The sequence below is a fragment of the Panthera onca genome, chromosome C2, assembly GCF_046562875.1.
Source record: "Panthera onca isolate mPanOnc1 chromosome C2, mPanOnc1 haplotype 2, whole genome shotgun sequence".
Lineage (NCBI taxonomy): Eukaryota > Metazoa > Chordata > Mammalia > Carnivora > Felidae > Panthera > Panthera onca.
Genome location: NC_138347.1, coordinates 74,724,122 through 74,741,959, shown reverse-complemented (window position 1 = coordinate 74,741,959; position 17,838 = coordinate 74,724,122). Strand labels below are relative to the sequence as shown.

The window sequence follows — 17,838 nt, the reverse complement described above, 5'->3', positions numbered from 1 at the left end:
CAAGGGGCAACCTAGATAAAATTAAACAATCAGTATATTTTTGGTCACAGATTTTCTTAATATCTGTGGTTGATTTCCTTGATATCTATGCATTGATCTTTATGCCAGACCATACCATATAATCACTTGTGCTCTGGCCATCACCCTATGTATTTTTAAATACTTCCCAGCCAGGCAATTCCAGTCTTCAATTCAGCTAGAGTTTAAGAATCATTGGTCTCAAAATGTGGTCTCTGGAGCAGTAGCAACCAGTATCCTTTGGGAACTTGTTAGAAATACAAATTATTGACCCCTTCCTAGACCCCCTGAATCAGCACTCTAGAAGTAGAACCCAGTAATTTTTCTTTTCAGAAGCCCCCAAGTGATTCTGATGCATCCTTAAGTTTGGGAACTGTTGGTCTAGATCTTTGGAAGACCACTCAGTAGCATGTCTCTGCAGGATGGCTATAGATTGGCACCTGTACCAAAGAATGGTTCCATCCCCAGAAAATGTAGACCCCAAAATTAATTCCATATTTATAAAGAAATGAGCCAGTGGAAATCCTACCACACTTGTATGTCCATTGATATCAACTCTTGACTTGAGCGATTTGTAGTGTCAGCCACCGGGTATTGACAAAAACACTGTATGAAAAATTCCTGATGTAATAAGCCATGGGGTTATCTGTATTACTGAAATGCAATAGAAACATAATGCAAGCCGCGTGTGTAGTTTTAAATTTTTACGTTACAAAAAGGTAAGAAGGAATAGGTAACATATTTTTAATAATGTATTTTATTTAACCCAGTAGATCCCAAATTAATATCCTTTAAACATGTAATTAGTATAAAAATATTAATGAGGTGTTTTATTTATATACTGAATTGTAAAAATCTGGTGTGTATTTTACCCTTAACGCTACATCTCAGTTCAGACTAGCCACATTTCAAAGTGCTCAGCAGCTATAGTGGCTAGTGGCTAACATATTAGACAACAGAGATTTAATTCTGCCATAATTTCGTTGTATATATTATTACTACATATAAATGAATAAGTGTGTTTAAAATAAAAAGTTTATAGTAGAATCTAGCCTCTAGTTCTACTTGTTTCATAGTACAGAGTCCTACTGCAGAATATGTTTTTTAAAATTTGACTCAAGTTTAACATTCTCTGAGGACAGGGCCCTGACTTCCTGTCATTTATTTACTTCATTCTGAGGAGATTACACCAATCTAAAAATTTTCCTAAGGGTTCTTTTCCATTTTATTTTTTTTTTATTTTTTTTTTAACGTTTTATTTATTTTTGAGACAGGGAGAGACAGAGCATGAACAGGGGAGGGTCAGAGAGAGGGAGACACAGAATCTGAAACAGGCTCCAGGCTCCGAGCTGTCAGCACAGAGCCTGATGCGGGGCTCGAACCCACAGACCGCGAGATCATGACCTGAGCCGAAGTCGGCCGCTTAACCGACTGAGCCATCCAGGCGCCCCTTCTTTTCCATTTTAAAAGGCATGATATTATAAGTTGGATGTAAACATTCTGCTGGTTGGAGAGAGAAGTAATTCTTAATAGTTTTCTGAACGTTGTTAATGTTTAGGCAAGAAGTAATATTATACCAACTGAGGTGACCAAGTAGGAAAGAATCACATGTATTTGAGAAGAACAGCATGTAGCTAAGCATCTGCTTTGACAAAACAATCTGTCTTGTTTTGTCAAATGTATTTGTCAATGTATTAGTCTTCTTTAAATCTGCTTTTATATCAGTATTTTAAAAATTGATGTATAATTTCCAGCCACGGAAATGTAACCAAAATTTGGACAGTTTAAGCTCTTGACTCTGACCTATATTCAGAACTCTGTGACCTTGGATAGGCTACCAAGTGTCCCTAACCTCTGGCCCCTAACTTTTGTCTCCTGTAAAGACTTAAGGACACTAATGCTGTTAAAACATTCAGTATCAGGCCTGTCACATAATACACGCTCAGGTACTGTTAGTTATTGTTATTTTGTATCATTTTATTTATTTATTTATTAAAAAAAATTTTTTTTACTGTTTATTTATTTTTGAGACAGAGAGAGAGAGCATGAACAGGGGAGGGTCAGAGAAAGAGGGAGACACAGAATCCGAAACAGGCTCCAGGCTCTGAGTTGTCAGCACAGAGCCCGACGCGGGGCTCGAACCCACAGACCGCGAGATCATGACCTGAGCCGAAGTCGGACGCTCAACTGACTGAGCCACCCAGGCGCCCCTATTTTGTATCATTTTAATTACAGCATAAGATAACATGGAGAATGGGAAGAATTTGAATTTTTGTCAAATGTCCCCATAATGAAAATTTAAATTTTTGATGTGATAGGAAATATTACTTCAATAGAATGTACTTAAGAACTTGCTTCTTTAAAATCTTACATTTTAGTATTTTTAAATAACTTAATTTCTTCAGTGTAAATAGCAAAGAATTTTCCAAATAAAATGCCAGATTATAATAGAAAACTATAATGAATTCCACTGTTTGTGTGAGATAATATAATTTATTTTATTTCCAACATTTTCAAAGAAACTTTATAAATGAAAAGCTCATTTTAAATAGGAGATATGACTTCAGGAATTTGGAAGATTTCAATTTAGACTTAATTATGTTATTAACCCATCTTTTTCTTATGTAATTATGGTATTATTTTGTTGCAGTTAAAGTACCAGAGGATCTTGGAACGATTAGAAAAAGAGAACAAAGAATTAAGAAAATTAGTATTACAGAAAGATGACAAAGGCATCCATCACAGAAAGCTTAAGGTATTTTAAGTTTATCTGAATTTTGTTAGTTCCAGAAGTTTGCCATTTCACACTGTGCATTCAGTCAGTACGTTTTTAAAGCTGTAATATGTTCTATCCTTTTCTTTCTAACTTGATATCCTTGGGAGATTGGGAAGTCTTTCCTATCTTAAGACATTTCACAAATTATAGTCTCCAGACATTTGTTTCATACTAGGCCTATAAAATCTTCATACTTTTAACAATCATTTCTTGTGAATCAATTTATTTTTCTGAAATAGCCAGTTTATCTTTAGGCTTATTTAATTTCTGCGGCATAAAATCAGAATTGTGAGTTGATGGACATTTAGATACGACTTAGCTTCATTGCCACACTTGTATTTCCAGTGAATGATTGGTTCACTTTCCTCACTTTTATAAGAATTCACGTTTTTTTCTGGAAGGTTTCTTAGGTATTTTAGAGAATGTTGGAAAAAAGTATATACTGGGATTGTGACCATCAGCACACTGGTAATTACCATTATTGGTAAGTTAAATCTTATTATTGCCCACTAAACCAGGCTGTATGTGCTGAATTAAATTGAAGTAATATTTTTAACTTCTATCTCATGTAAGTAAACAGTATTTGTGTATAGCAAACCTACAATAAATCATGACATGTATTCTGAAGCCAAGGTCCAAAGCTAAGTAGTACTAGTTTAACCAACATGTATTAGTAGTCCTGACTTTAAATCACGACTGCATAAAACAGATAAATAGCATGGCTTTATTCACAAGTCACATGTGGCAATTGAGGGAAGTCATGTCCAAGTGTTAATAGAGTTCACCTCAGAAACAGTATTTTCTCTCATAAAATGAAATGGTAGTGAAAATTTCAAGAACTTTTTATTTTGGGGTGGAGGGCATAGCAGTTGTTTTCCATTTAATTACTTTGAGGTGTTATGAGATGCAAGAAAACATAGGCCCCTCGTTTTGTTCCTACCTTGCATTGAAACTTGTCTTTAATTATTACGTGCTTGACAGTAACCCTTTTTTTCCCACCTGTTTTACTTATTTGTTGAGTCACTCATCAGATACTTTCTTCAAGCTTATTGTTTGCTGGGTCCCATGTTCTGTCCTGGTTCTACACAGAAAAACAATGCAGGATGTCTGTCCCTGATGCTCTCACTCCTTCATCTGCCCAGTTGTCACAGTACACGTACTCATTCTTACTGATTTAACGGTCTTCTTGGTGACTTTTTTTCTCTCCTTTTATCCTTTCTTCGGTCTCTGTTTCTCACCCTCTCTGTGTGTCTCCCTCTGATCCACATACCAAACTTGATAGAGGATGATTCCCTTGCAGTTGGTCACTTGACTCCTTGTTTGGCCTTATGGTGTTAATGGTCTTCCTTTGTTGGGCATTTATTTTAGCTCTTCAGTGTTAAACCATAACATCCCTCTTTTAACATTTCATTAGAAGCTTAGGAAATCCTCAGTTAATGTACTTTATTAAATCAGTATATCTCTAAATAAAATAAGATGGATAAGAGGGAAATGGAATTTCATGCCACACTGTTTTACTATGAATGTGTATTTATATAATTGGAAAAAAACAATACAGTCATTATGGAAACACATTTTGGATTAATCAGCTTTTTTTCTCTTGACACATCTGATTTTTTTTTTAATGTGTTCACTGTTTCATACTAATTTTTAAAATTTTGTAGAAATCCTTGATTGACATGTATTCTGAAGTTCTTGATGTTCTATCTGATTATGACGCCAGTTACAATACACAAGATCATCTGCCAAGGGTAAGTGAAAAATTAATACATAGTGAACTTGCTCATTAGCAAAAGAACACCTTACGTTTTTTATAATATTTATTTATTTTTGAGAGAGACAGAGACAGAATGCTAGTGGGTTAGGGACAGAGATAGAAGGAGACACAGAATCCAAAGCAGGCTCCAGGCTCCGAGCTGTCAGCACAGAGCCCGACGCGGGGCTCAAACTCCTGGGCCGTGAAATCATGACCTGAGCCGAAGTCGGACACTCAACCGACTGAGCCACCCAGGCACCCCAAGAACACTTTACGTTTTAAAAAAGTTCTGTGTATATATACCCAGACACACAATATAGACATATACATATGTGCACACCACACACAGACATAAACAGAGACATATGTCTTTTACCTATATAATATTATTTATGTGTTCTACATGATGTCTTAAGCATTGAATGTTGTTTGGCTGTTTTGGTTCACTGGCCCATTTGGCCCATTGTATAAATATACACGTTGAATTTATGTGTAATGAAGGTTATCAGGTATCTGCCATTATATATTTGTAATACCCATGGTACTAAAATACCTGAATAGTGGATTAAATTAGTGAGGGAAATTTAATTTCACAGAATTGAAAATGTCTTTGTAAAGAGTAAACTAGCTATGGAAAAGATGTGTACAACAGAAATGATACGGTTTTAGAAGTAGTTGTTTAATTAGCATAAGGGTTTTTTGTTTGTTTTTTTGTTTTTGTTTTTGTTTTTGTTTCTATTTAAGTCAGTTAACATACAGTGTAGTCTTGGCTTCAGGAGTAGAACCCAGTGATTCATCTCTTACACATCACACCCCGTGCTCAGCCGTAAAGTGCCCTCCTTAATGCCTGTCAGCCATTTAACTCACCACCCCCCACCCTTCCCCTCCAGCACCCTCAGTTTGTTCTCCGTACTTAAGAGTCTTTTATGGTTTACCTCCCTCTGTTTTCATCTTATTTTTCCTTCCCTTCCCCTATGTTCATCTGTTGTTTCTCAAATTCCACATATGAGTGAAATCATGATATCTGACTGACTTATTTTGCTTAGCACAAGTCTTTAATACAAATTTAGTTATAAATAATGGATCCAATTAATATTTTCCTGTTTATATTTTCAATAGGCACACGTGTATTGGCCATCTTTGTTTTCCGGATGGTGTTTTCAAAATCATTTAGCTGTAGCTATTTTAAAAGACTAAAAAAACCTCAGCAGTATTTCAAATCTATTTAAATGTAAGTTTGTATTAAAAACTCTGGGGCGCCTGGGTGACTTAAGTGTCTGACTCTTGATTTTGACTCAGGTCGTGATCTCATGGTTCATGGGATCGAGCCCCATTTTGGGCTCTGTGCTGACAATGCAGAGCCTGCTTGGGATTCTCTCTCTCCCTCTCTCTGCCCCTCTCCCGCTTGTGCACGGTCTCTTGCTCTCTCTCTCTCTCTCTCTCTCTCTCTCTCAAAATAAATAAACATTTTTTTAAAATGTGAATAAATGTTATTTGTTCTGTGATAAGGTTGTTGTGGTTGGAGATCAGAGTGCTGGAAAAACTAGTGTGCTGGAAATGATTGCCCAAGCGCGGATATTCCCTCGAGGATCTGGGGAGATGATGACACGTTCTCCAGTTAAGGTAGGACAGCAGGCCATCTGGGCGAAGCTCCTCAGGAAAGTAGCAGCTTCCGTCGAGTTTGTTCATTGTGTTGAAATGAAGAATTGTAAATGAGAAGACTGACACATAGCACTGGGAAGTACTCCTGTTGTGGAAATCGGTGGAGACACAGCCAGGAGGCCATTGTGACAGTTGCTGGGCAGGTGAGGGGAGAAAGATGGGAGAGGAGGGTAGAGGCATGGTGGGGTCAGACTGCACTGAGCTGTTCATTGTTAGGACTCTAGATTTTATTCAATGTGAGGTTAGTGAGAGGCTAAGTACGAGAATGGGAATATTGGCTGTGGAGTTAGTAAATATAAATTTCCTAGTTTTACTGTAAGAAGAGTAGAGAAATGGGGTAGCAACAGTGGAAATATGTTGGGTAAAGGGAGAGATTTTTATATACTGATTGTAATGATCCAGTGTCAGAGGTAAAAATGATGTAAGAGAGAGGGAACGATTGTAATAGCAAAGCCTTTGAGGTAAACAAGGCTGGGACTCGTTTAATACATTCCACTGTTTGAGGCAGCGTGTTGGTAAACAAAACAAAGATCTTTGCCATAATGGAGGATACGTTCTAGTAGAGGAAGCAGACAATAAATAGTAAACAGAATAAGTGACCAGATTATGTAGTATGTTAAAAGATGGTGGGTGTTTTGCCAAAAAAAAAAAAAGAAAAAAAAAAAAGTGGAGCCAGACAAGGGAAATGAGGCTGCCAGGGTGTTGGTAGACTGCATTGAGAAGGTGACATTTGAACCAGGATTTGCACTAAGTGAGGGAAGAAGTTGTGTGGATATCTAGTCTACAAGTGTTCCAGGCAGAGAAAATGTTAGTGTAAAGCCCCTGAGGTGGTTAGGTGGTTTTTGTGTTTGAGGCCAGTGTGGCTAGAGCACAGTTAAGATTAGCAAATGATGAGGTCAGAGTATGGATAATGGGAGGCAAGGGAAAGCAGATCAGTAGGGCCTTGTTGGTCATCATGCAAACTTTGGTTTTTATTTTGAATAAAATAAGCAGTCCAGGGTTTTGAACAGAGCAATATTACTTTTTCAAAGGCTCACTCTGGCTACTGTTTTGAAAATAGACATAAGCAAGATGGGTAGAACCACGGAGACCACATGGGAAGCTATTGGAGTGTCTAGGTGATTCTTACACCAGGGAAGTAGCAGTGAAGGTGATAAGAGATGGTTGGATTATGCATCTATTCTGAAAGCAGCATCAATAGGATTTCCTGAGATACTTGATAGAGAGAAAGAGTCAGTTGTCAGGACAACTCCAGTGTTTTGGGCCTGAATAAATTTCCACATGTAATTGACATGGGGAAGTCTGGAGTAGAGTGAATTAGCTCTGGGGAGAAGATCAGGAGTTTGGGACTTGCAAGGGATGTTAACAAATAAATAGGCAGTTGGAGCTACAAATTTGGAGAGAGGTCTGGGCTAGCGACATAAATTTAGGACTCATAATCAAATATCTAAAGGTGATATTTAACTCCATGATCTTACTGGGTAAGATCACCAAGGAAGTGAGGAGAGAGAAGACACAGGATGAAGGATTGTGTCCTGGGCATACCCAAGATTAAGAGGTTGAGGAAGGAGCAGACAACAAAGGAGCTTCTGAAGGAGCTACCAGTGTATTAGAGGGAATCAGAACAGTGCAGTGTAGTGGAAGTCAGGTCAAGAAAATACCGAGGGGGGAGGTAGTGATCAGCGAGGTTGAAAGCTGCTGACAGATCAAGGAGTGAAGACTGAGAATCGACCGCTGAATTTACCAGTGGAGGCAATGAAGTAGAATATGTGCAAGTTTCCTTCTGCTTACTTCCCCTTGCTCAGTGACTCTAAGAGGCTAGATTATCAGTTGTTAAGTAAAGAGAAGGGAGAAAGTGTTAAAGATTGAGCTAAGAAGGAAGACTTTCTAGGCCAGAAGTGAGTTGACAAGAGAAACTGAGAAATAATAGGGTTGCTGAGCCATACTGAGGTCCCCATTAAGATCTGTGGACATAAATTTGAGGGGAAGCTGTATGGTTGTGTATTGTTTTTTTTACGTCAGGTAGTCAGGTACAGAGTAATTGGAGAATTAGAAAATTGACACCATCAAGAATGAAGACCAGAATAGACAATGAAGCTGATTCTAGAATCTTCCAGAAATGAAGCGGTCTAGTGTGATCTATACAGAGTGCACTGTTTTGGGTCTGGGTGTGAACTCAACTATGTTGTGTAAAACTAGTTTCCTTTTCATTGCTCTCTGGTTTTGTGTGAATGTACCCAACTTTATAGATCCATTTTCTATTGATGGGCACTTGGAATACTTCCATTGTGGGGGGAAATTGACTATACCTCATGCCTTGCTCTATAATCATCTCTAAAAACATTGTAAACGTAGCTTCTGCATTGTGAGCAGCACTGTAATTATAGCGGCTGTGGACAATGTTATATTTTAGGAAGGGGTTAATTTTCTTCTGGCAGGTGAGTAAATCATGGACAGATTCCCTTGAAACATAAAAGGCTGGGTTTTTTGTTTTGTTTTGTTTTTTTCCAGTTCACCATTACTCCTCTAGAATTTGCTAGAAGACTTCTCCTTGATGGACTCCAAACTCAATTTTTGTCTCTCCTAAACAAGTTGCCAAAATCTTGACTTAGCCTTTTTAGCAGCTTCTTTCTGCTGTGTTTCCACATGTGCAAATGCCTTACGGGGGGCAATTGTGCACAAAAAGTAGGGCTTGGTTTTTGGAGATTCATTTCTGCTGTCCATTTTTTTCTGGGGCTTTAGCACCTTAAATTCAGGGCTGCTTGATACCCTGATCTCTGATTTTGTCTCCTCAATCCAGTAAGACTGGTAACCTTTTCTCCAGTGCTACCGTGTTCCACAAATCTGCTAGCACCCTGAGAGAAAACAGCCATCAGAATGTGTCCCTAACATCCTCGGGGGTCTTGGACTGAGTTCAGGCTGCCATGGTTGCTCTCTGATGCTTTCAACCAGCTGGATTTTATTGGTTATCTAGCCCGCTTTAGGTAGTCTCACTAGAAGGAATTGTATTTTAAAAATGAAACTGGAACATTATAGAGAAGCTTGAAAAGTTAGAAAGAAAAGAAAGAAAGAAAAGGAAGGAAAGAAAGGGAAAGAAAGAAAGAAAGAAAGAAAGAAAGAAAGAAAGAAAGAAAGAAAAGAAAAAAGAAAAAGAAAGAAAGAAAGAAAAGAAAAAAGAATGTGAAGGTTAGAAGTTCTCAGGAAGGCCCTGTTCACAGGGCCTTGCATTGTTAGAGAATTCCTTATGCAAACATCACTCACTCCTTGGGCGAAGGCTGCCTTAGTTCCTCTGTGGTCAGTACCACTGTCTTTTGTGTGCACCTAGGTTTTACTATACTGTCGTGTCAGCTCTGTGTATACTTCTCCCAGAAGCAGTGAGGTCTAAGCCAGGGACGGTCCCTTCTTTGTTTCCCTCCTGCAACACTTGCACAGTTAGCCCTCAATAAATAGAAGTTGAATAAATGAATTGTCCTTTACCTAAATTTACCTTTGAGGTTAAATGCAAGATTTTCTTTTTGTTTTTCAAGTTTTAGATTGATGGTTTTGTGCTCAGTACTCTGTGTAGCCATTAACTGGGAAAGGAGAGGGGCAGCAGCACTTTCAGTCATGAAAGAGTAGCCGCAGGCTTGTTGGGAAATTATGACACTTGTGACAGATGTATGGACAACACAGATAAATAGTTCTGTGATCTCTGCGCTGCCATGTTGACAGCCCCCAGGGATGCTCCTGGTGTGTGCTGCAAAGGGACCTGATGCGTGCAGTGCAATGGTCCTGTCTAGGCCGTGTTAGTGCTGTGGGAGTCAACGTGAATTGTAAATGCACTGTTGCGTGTCCATTTTCTGTTAATTTCAGGTCACTCTGAGCGAAGGTCCTCACCACGTGGCCTTGTTTAAAGATAGTTCTCGGGAGTTCGATCTTACCAAAGAGGAGGATGTAAGTAGAATTTACATGAGGTTCATGTGTGTAACTTGATAATGTGTATAAGCTTATGAACGACAACTAACTGGAATATTTTTTAAAGGAAGATTATCACAGGATTTTGTTGTTTTCCATTAATAGCTTGCAGCACTAAGACATGAAATAGAACTCCGAATGAGGAAAAATGTGAAAGAAGGCTGTACTGTTAGTCCTGAGGTAAGTGTTGTAGTTCATTTTAACAGTTTTATGGAAAGTGTTTTATGGAAATCCAAATGATTGGAAATAAATCATGATATTGGCATTCATGTTTAGAGAATACAGCTGTTTCAAGACAGATGTTTTTTTTAATATTCCAAATAATGTATCATTTGTGAGTAGTTTTCTAGAGTGATTAACTTTTAGGATCAGAGAAAGGGTAACTTTTTTGTGAATGGATGAGATACAGAATTTTTAGAACACGTATCACCAATAAATCCCTAACAAACCGCCCCCCACAATTAGTTTCCTTTTGTTTTGTTTCCCTGAGTAGACCATATCCTTAAACGTAAAAGGCCCCGGACTGCAAAGGATGGTGCTTGTTGACTTACCAGGTGTGATTAATGTAAGTATATACAAAACTTACATTTTATCTTGTTCCTATTGTGGAAAACATGTATAATGACATTTAAAACCTTTTTCTTCAAGACTGTGACATCAGGCATGGCTCCTGACACAAAGGAAACTATTTTCAGTATCAGCAAAGCTTATATGCAGAATCCTAATGCCATCATACTATGTATTCAAGGTAAATCTTATCAAAAGGTTTTAATCGCACCAATACGCTTCTTTCCTTAGCAGTCTTAAGCTTTGCATGTTACATAAACATGCAACATAAATATGTCTTGCCCTTCTGTAAACCATTCGTTTTATTAGTAAGTAGAAATGAAATTAAGAATATTTTGATAAAACATCACAGAAATTTTTATTAGCTAGAATTTCTTTTCATAACTAAGATAAATGTATTAAGAAAAATTTTCTTAGTATAATGTAGATACAAGGGTTAAAGTTATAAAATCTACTTGGCAATCATTGCAGTGTCATTTTTCAATTTTTTTTTCAGATGGATCTGTGGATGCTGAACGTAGCATTGTTACAGATTTGGTCAGTCAAATGGATCCTCATGGAAGGAGGACGATATTTGTTTTGACCAAAGTAGACCTGGCAGAAAAAAACGTGGCTAGCCCGAGCAGGGTGAGGACAAGCTCTTTATTATGAGAGAACAGATTCTTTGTATAAGCGTCAGCTGTAGCAGGAACTGGCTATAAAAACAAAAGAAACAAGCAATCAAAAAGTCCTTGTGGAATACTTTGGTGGGATTTTTCTCCTCAATAAAAACAAAGTATTAGAAAGTTACAGTAAATTACTTAAGTGTAATTTTGAAGTATAAATAAAATTCCATAATTTCAGTTAGTTTGCTTCAGAAATTCTTAAATTACTAATGTTGCTTACTCTAATATAATCTTACGTGCTGATGTGCAGTCATTAACTACTTCTTAATTAACCACAAAATAATGATTGTGGTGTTTCTTTTCTAAATTTGTTTTTAGTTGATTTTCATAAATTAGTGTAAGACTAGTCACACTATAAATACCTTCTGGACATTGTGTATACTTTTTTTTTTTTTTTGCTAATATTTTATTTCCCAACTGCTCAAAGACTGTGAAGCAGATTTTTATAATAGAGAAGGCACTGGATTAGTGTTAGGCCTCAGCATTCTTATCTGGCCACCAACCGGCCGTGTGTCCTTGGACAAATCTTGTTGCTTCTCTGCATCGAGTTAGTGCCTAATCCATGCTATCAATCTAGTTGGTCTCTTAGGGTCATTTTCATTTCTGAAATTCTGCTACTTCTATTCATGGGGTTCAGTGTCCCTCCTGTCCTTCTGTAACAACAAAAGAATTTTATTTCAAGGTAACGTTGTAAGTCTTACTAGGGTGCCAGTCTTGACGTAGGACATGTTCTTTACCAAAGGTAAAGGCAGAAGGTAGTGGTTGCAAATATAGATTTTGTAGCCAGATTGCTTGGTTTCAAAAGCTGGCTCTACCCTTTGCTAGCTGTGTCATGTTGGGTAAATTTTTAAACTTTTTCAGTGCTTTAGGCTTCCTCATCTGTTGGAAGTGAAGATATTAATGGTACTATCTCATAGGCTGTGAAGGTTTAATGAGTTAAATATTCGTTGTAAAGTGGTTGAAATAGTGCTCTAACATTGCAAAGTCTTATATACATGGTGGCTGTCATCTGTTATTATTGTTACATCTCTGTCCCCCATAGAACATCTGCCGTTAGAACTACTCATCCCTTGTACTACTGCATAGAGTTTCTCTCCTTCCCACCTGAAACTTTCTGGGACTGTGCCTCTTGTGCTGGGTTCCCAGGACAGACCACCCCTAGGTTCACTGATTCTGTAGAAGAACTCACAGGACTCGGCACATAGTCACCCTTAAGCCTAAGATCTATTAACAGAATTGGATGCAAAGCAAAATCACGAAAGGCTAAAGTGCGAGAGCCTGGTGTCTGGAGGAAACCCGGCTCAGGTTTCCAAGAGCCCTTTCCTAGTAGAGTCATGTGGGAAATGCTCAATCCCTCCAGCAACAAGTTTCTCGTGAGACTCGGCACCTGAGGTTCTTACTGGGGGCTGGTCATGTAGGCACCCTCAAGTACCAAAATTCCAGACGCCCAAAGGAAAGCAAGTGTTCAGCCGAAACCACACTGCTTGCACAATGAGTCACTGTTATGTGGAGAAAGTTTTATGTCAATGTGGGAATTGTTTACCAGTGAGGTCCTCAAATGCCAGCCAAGGACGAGCAGACCTTTCTAAGGACAGCAATCTCAGGCCTGCTGTGTTAACTCTTCTGTGCACAACCTCCGTGACCTTTGCTTTGCCTTGTTTTGTGGGGGAGGCCTGCTGTGGCGGTTTTGGTCCTGGTCGGAGGAGGGGAGAAGCGAGGTAGAAGCAAATTCTGTGCCTCTTTCCCAGCTCCCTTTATTTCTTTCATGTCTTTCCCCTCTTCTCTAGGATAGTTTATATTTATTTTGAAATGCAACTGAAATTGACATCAGTCCTTTTTTATACCAAAGCTTCAGCATTGGCTTAGGGCTGTGACTTGTCTTAGAGGATGGATTCTTACCTGCAGTATTAATTTGAACAGGCACAGGGAGCAGGAACTCTTACATTGTATGAGGGATTGATCTCTGTGGAAATGTGCATTTTTCTGGGGACAGAGTCTCTAGCTTTTAATACGTTTAGAAAAGGGTTTTGACCCTAAAAGAGCCAGTGGATCCCAATATTTGTAAAAAAAAGAGAAAAAAAAGTCCAACTTGGTTAGGATTTATATATTTGAAGAAAAGTATGGGAAAATAAAAACAGCAGCTACTATTTATTGAGCGACTCTGCATGCCTGGCACTGTGGTAACGTACCTACCATATTGCCTCATACCATGTTTTCAGCCATCATTTTGAAAAAGTTCAGCAGCTTACTTAAAGCTGCATAGCTAAGGAGTGGAGGAGCTGAAATTAAACTAAGGCCTGACCCCAAAGCACTGTACAGCATTCCCAGTTTTCATAATGCATCTTGTAGTGTAGTGAAATTAAATGTGTTTTTTCCCCTCAGGTAGCAATCGAAAAACATTTTAATACTTTTGTATAGATTTATATATTTGAGGATGTATATACAGCATTATTAAGTTTGCTTTATGAATAGTATATTATGCTTCAAAAAATTATATAAACCTGCATCTCACATTTATTTCCCACTTTTAAAAATAGATTCAGCAGATAATTGAAGGAAAACTCTTCCCAATGAAAGCTCTAGGTTATTTTGCTGTTGTAACAGGAAAAGGTATGCAAAGATGGATTCTTACAATTTCAGTTTTTGTTGTTTTCAAATAATAAAGATTAATTTTCTTAGTGAGAATTTCATTGTCTTTCCCTAGGGAACAGCTCTGAAAGCATTGAAGCTATAAGAGAATATGAAGAAGAATTTTTTCAGAATTCAAAACTCCTAAAGTAGGTATATGTTTTAAATACTTGGAGGGAGTAACTTAAGCTGTTCTCACTTAAAGTTTGCTTTATAGTATTAGTTTGTCATTGAATTTCCAGAATTTTTCTGAAATAGTGATCTGGATGTAATAGGCAGGCCTGCAGGGTACTAAGAATTAGGAGCAGCTTGGGGCGCCTGTGTGGCTCAGTCAGTTAAGCGTCCAACTTCGGCTCAAGTCGTGGGCTTGTGGTTCATGGGTTCAGGCCCCGCGTCAGGCTCTGTGCTGACAGCTCAGAGCCTGGAGCCTGCTTCATGGATTCTGTGTCTCTCTGTCTGCCCCTCCCCTGCTCATGCTTTGTCTCTCTCTGTCTCTTAAAAGTGAATAAACATTAAAAAAATTAAAAAGAAAAAGAATTAGGAGCAGCTTATCACATGGTACAATACATGCTCGCATGAAAAACTGCCCCTGGGGATATGGGCACTGAAGGACAACGGACACATCTTTAGTTGTTTTACTTATGAAGTGACTTTTTTAAGATCAACACTTACATTTTTATTTATTTTTTTGAAGAAACCCATCCTTCTGGTATTTATGTTTACTTATTTTTTAAATAAACTCTGCCCCCAACGTGGGGCTTAGACTCAAAACCCCAAGATGAAGAGTTGCATGCTCTACTGACTGAGCCAGCCAGACGCCCCCAACAATTCAAAATTTAGATTTTTAAATACATGTACTCGTTTCTCTTTCAGTATTGGGGAAAGTGAGAGTGGGGGTTGGGGATGTCAAAGGGGTATCCTTAAATAGATATTGACAGAAAATAATATCCTGAAAAACAGTAAAAAGGAAAAGTTAAATGACAACTGAATTACCTTGTATGTAGAGAGTCTCTTAAAATGGCAAGGTATGTTTGCCTCTGCATTAGTACAGTAAATCAAGATAGTTCTTGCAAACATAGTCTTGAGTCTTATCTATGGGGACGGGAACTGACAGGTGTAGAGAACTGAGGTGTCCAGCATGGCAGGCACCGGCCTCAGGTGATTATTTAAGTGTGAATTAGTTAACTTTAAAGAAATTAAAACTCCAGTTCCTCAGCACACTAGCCATACACTCCAAGGGCTCAATAGCCCCATGTGGCTGGTAGCTGCCATGTTGGATAGCTCAGATACAGGACGTTGTCTGTATCACAGAATGTTTTATTAGATAGTGCTAGTTTAAAATGTGAGAGTGGTATTCTCATTACATTATCATAACGAGCACGTTTTCAAATTTGGTGATAGTTATCGTCCTTCTTGCCATTTTTATGTACTTTAGCTTTTATTATTTTGTAATAGGACAAGCATGCTAAAGGCACACCAAGTGACTACAAGAAATTTAAGCCTTGCTGTATCAGACTGCTTTTGGAAAATGGTACGAGAGTCTGTTGAGCAACAGGCTGATAGTTTCAAAGGTAAGTTGGCTGTTTAAAATAAGCTGACAACTTTAGACATTTTATTAGTTGGCAAGGTTAGGCATCCGTCAGATTTTTTATTCCTTTAACAGTGGCTTTTTACTTCATTTTCTGTTAGGTAATATGTGGAAAATGGAAAAAATACAAATCTTTAGTTGTTGTATGAGAACACTTTCACCTTGAGAGGAAACATCACAAGGAGGACTTTGCAGATTTTTAACCGAGTAGAAAGTTTGCAGTAGGGTTTGAGAGCAAGAGCTTAGTAAACCATAGTGGACTCAGATTCCCCCTTCTAGAGGGAGGAGGGGACTGGTGTTGGGGGGCAGAGCAGCCTGTGCTTCAGCTACTTTGTACCAGTTCCTGAATGCCACGCTTTCTTGCTCCTTGGCTTTGCTTCCGTAGTTTCATTTGATGAGAGTATACTTACCTTCCCTTTTCTCATGTGGAAAGTCCACCTGCTGAGTCCCTCAGCAACCTTAAGAGTATTGTTGTTACTCTCATTTTACAGAAGAAGAAACTGGGGCACAGAGTAACTTACCTAAGTGGTGCACCCAGCTCATACACGGTCAAGAATAGACCCAGGATTTGAATCTTGGTGGTGTGATTCCAGAATCCATGCCTTTAGCAGCTGTACTGAGCTGTTCCCTTGTGTGTGTTGTGGATTGAAAATGGAGAAACTAAAGTCAAGGAGATTAGTTTGGAAAACTTGCAGAGGTGAGATTCTGACATGTTGAGAGCCCACGGCACTCAGGAGCCATAGGCGTGCACTCAGCAATTCTGTTAGTACAGAGATGTGTGAGATCACCTTTAACCACTGCAGCTGGGAAGAAAGAGAATCCTTAAACTGGAACACCTTTTCTTCTTCCTTAGCAACACGTTTTAACCTTGAAACTGAGTGGAAGAATAACTATCCTCGCCTACGAGAACTTGACCGGGTAACGTTTGTGTACCTCATGTATTTTGTATATGTCTTATTTGATACTGTGCTCTAACAAAAATTTATGTTGATGAGCAAACTCTGGTAAGCCAACCTGCTTCGGTTTTGACCATAGGATTACTAATGTAGAGCTGCAAGAATACATTCCCGGAGCAGTTATCTCTTCTACGATAATTTAAATTATTTATTACATAATATTAAAAAATAATTACAGATCATAAGATACTAAAGCAAGTATTTAAAAATGTTTTCTGATAAAATGAAGAACATTCTTTAAAGGTCTTCTAGAATTAACATATTTATGTAATACAGACTTTTTAAAATCGTACATCGACTCTTTTACCTTTTCAGCATTTACTGTGGAGAAATATACTCTGATTAGTGGGACTTAAATATTGGTATTCCTTGATTTTAAAATGCCGTCTTTTATAAAACAGCATCAGTTTACTAATACTAATGGACTAAGTTAATATGTACTAATACGTTCACATAACATTTGTTATGTGAAAAACTTACCTGACTGAATAAATGTTACATGAAAAACTACAGTGAGCATTGAGTGAATAAGGTAGACATTTGTGTCAGTGTCTTTGTCCTTATCTGGCTATTTCTCATTCCTAAAAATGAGACTAGAAGAGAAGAGCATTATTTGCTGGTCATGCCTGCTTCAAACCTAAGCTCAGCCTGCTTGCCTGTCAGAGGCCTTTGTAGAGATCTCTGAAACTCATGGCAGGGCAGATTGACTCTCTTGTGAAAATCTTACTTACTTGTATCTATATTACCTAGAATGAACTATTTGAAAAAGCTAAAAACGAAATCCTCGATGAAGTTATCAGTCTGAGCCAGGTCACACCAAAACATTGGTGAGTATTTGACCTTTTCTCAAAAATATTGCTATATAGATCATAATGAAATACTAACATTTAGGTTGATAAAGCAGTGATTTATTGTAGCCTTGGTTCATCCCCCAAAACACTTAGTAAATAAGTAATAGTATAAAAGTATGTCTTTTTTCAAAACATAACCACTTTTGTTGTCTAACCAGGTAAGTATTTAAGTACAATAAATTATTTAAGTATATTTCAGAAAAGATATTCTGAAAAATTGTTCTCTCCACAGTCTTTTTAAGTCTTGTTTCATCTTAGGTTTTTCTTTACCTTATACTTAATAAACACTTAATTTTGATTTCTTTAAAGTCATTTAGGCAAAAGTTTCATCAAATTGTGCTTAAAGATTAGTCTTTCAAAATTGGTTACTCTTGTTAGATTAATCACAGAGAACAAAACTATCGAGAAAATTGGTTT

The 17,838-nt window shown here is 37.9% G+C and overlaps 1 protein-coding gene across 10 annotated transcripts in view; it reads left to right on the top strand.

The window, feature by feature from the left end:
- OPA1 (OPA1 mitochondrial dynamin like GTPase) overlaps positions 1-17,838 on the top strand; it is an 86,781-nt gene that overhangs the window by 24,397 nt on the left and 44,546 nt on the right. For all 10 annotated transcript variants that reach the window (XR_009612271.3, XR_009612270.3, XR_009612272.3 and 7 more), the window contains 13 exons: positions 2,669-2,773; positions 4,459-4,545; positions 6,060-6,173; positions 10,065-10,145; positions 10,272-10,346; positions 10,660-10,731; positions 10,815-10,914; positions 11,230-11,360; positions 13,936-14,008; positions 14,103-14,175; positions 15,482-15,597; positions 16,468-16,532; positions 17,321-17,397. Coding sequence is in view for 4 of the 10 variants with exons in the window: in XM_060639549.3 (XP_060495532.2) it covers positions 2,669-2,773; positions 4,459-4,545; positions 6,060-6,173; positions 10,065-10,145; positions 10,272-10,346; positions 10,660-10,731; positions 10,815-10,914; positions 11,230-11,360; positions 13,936-14,008; positions 14,103-14,175; positions 15,482-15,597; positions 16,468-16,532; positions 17,321-17,397 (1,169 nt within the window). In the remaining 6 variants the exon portion in view is untranslated. The remainder of the gene's footprint in view (positions 1-2,668; positions 2,774-4,458; positions 4,546-6,059; positions 6,174-10,064; positions 10,146-10,271; positions 10,347-10,659; positions 10,732-10,814; positions 10,915-11,229; positions 11,361-13,935; positions 14,009-14,102; positions 14,176-15,481; positions 15,598-16,467; positions 16,533-17,320; positions 17,398-17,838) is intronic.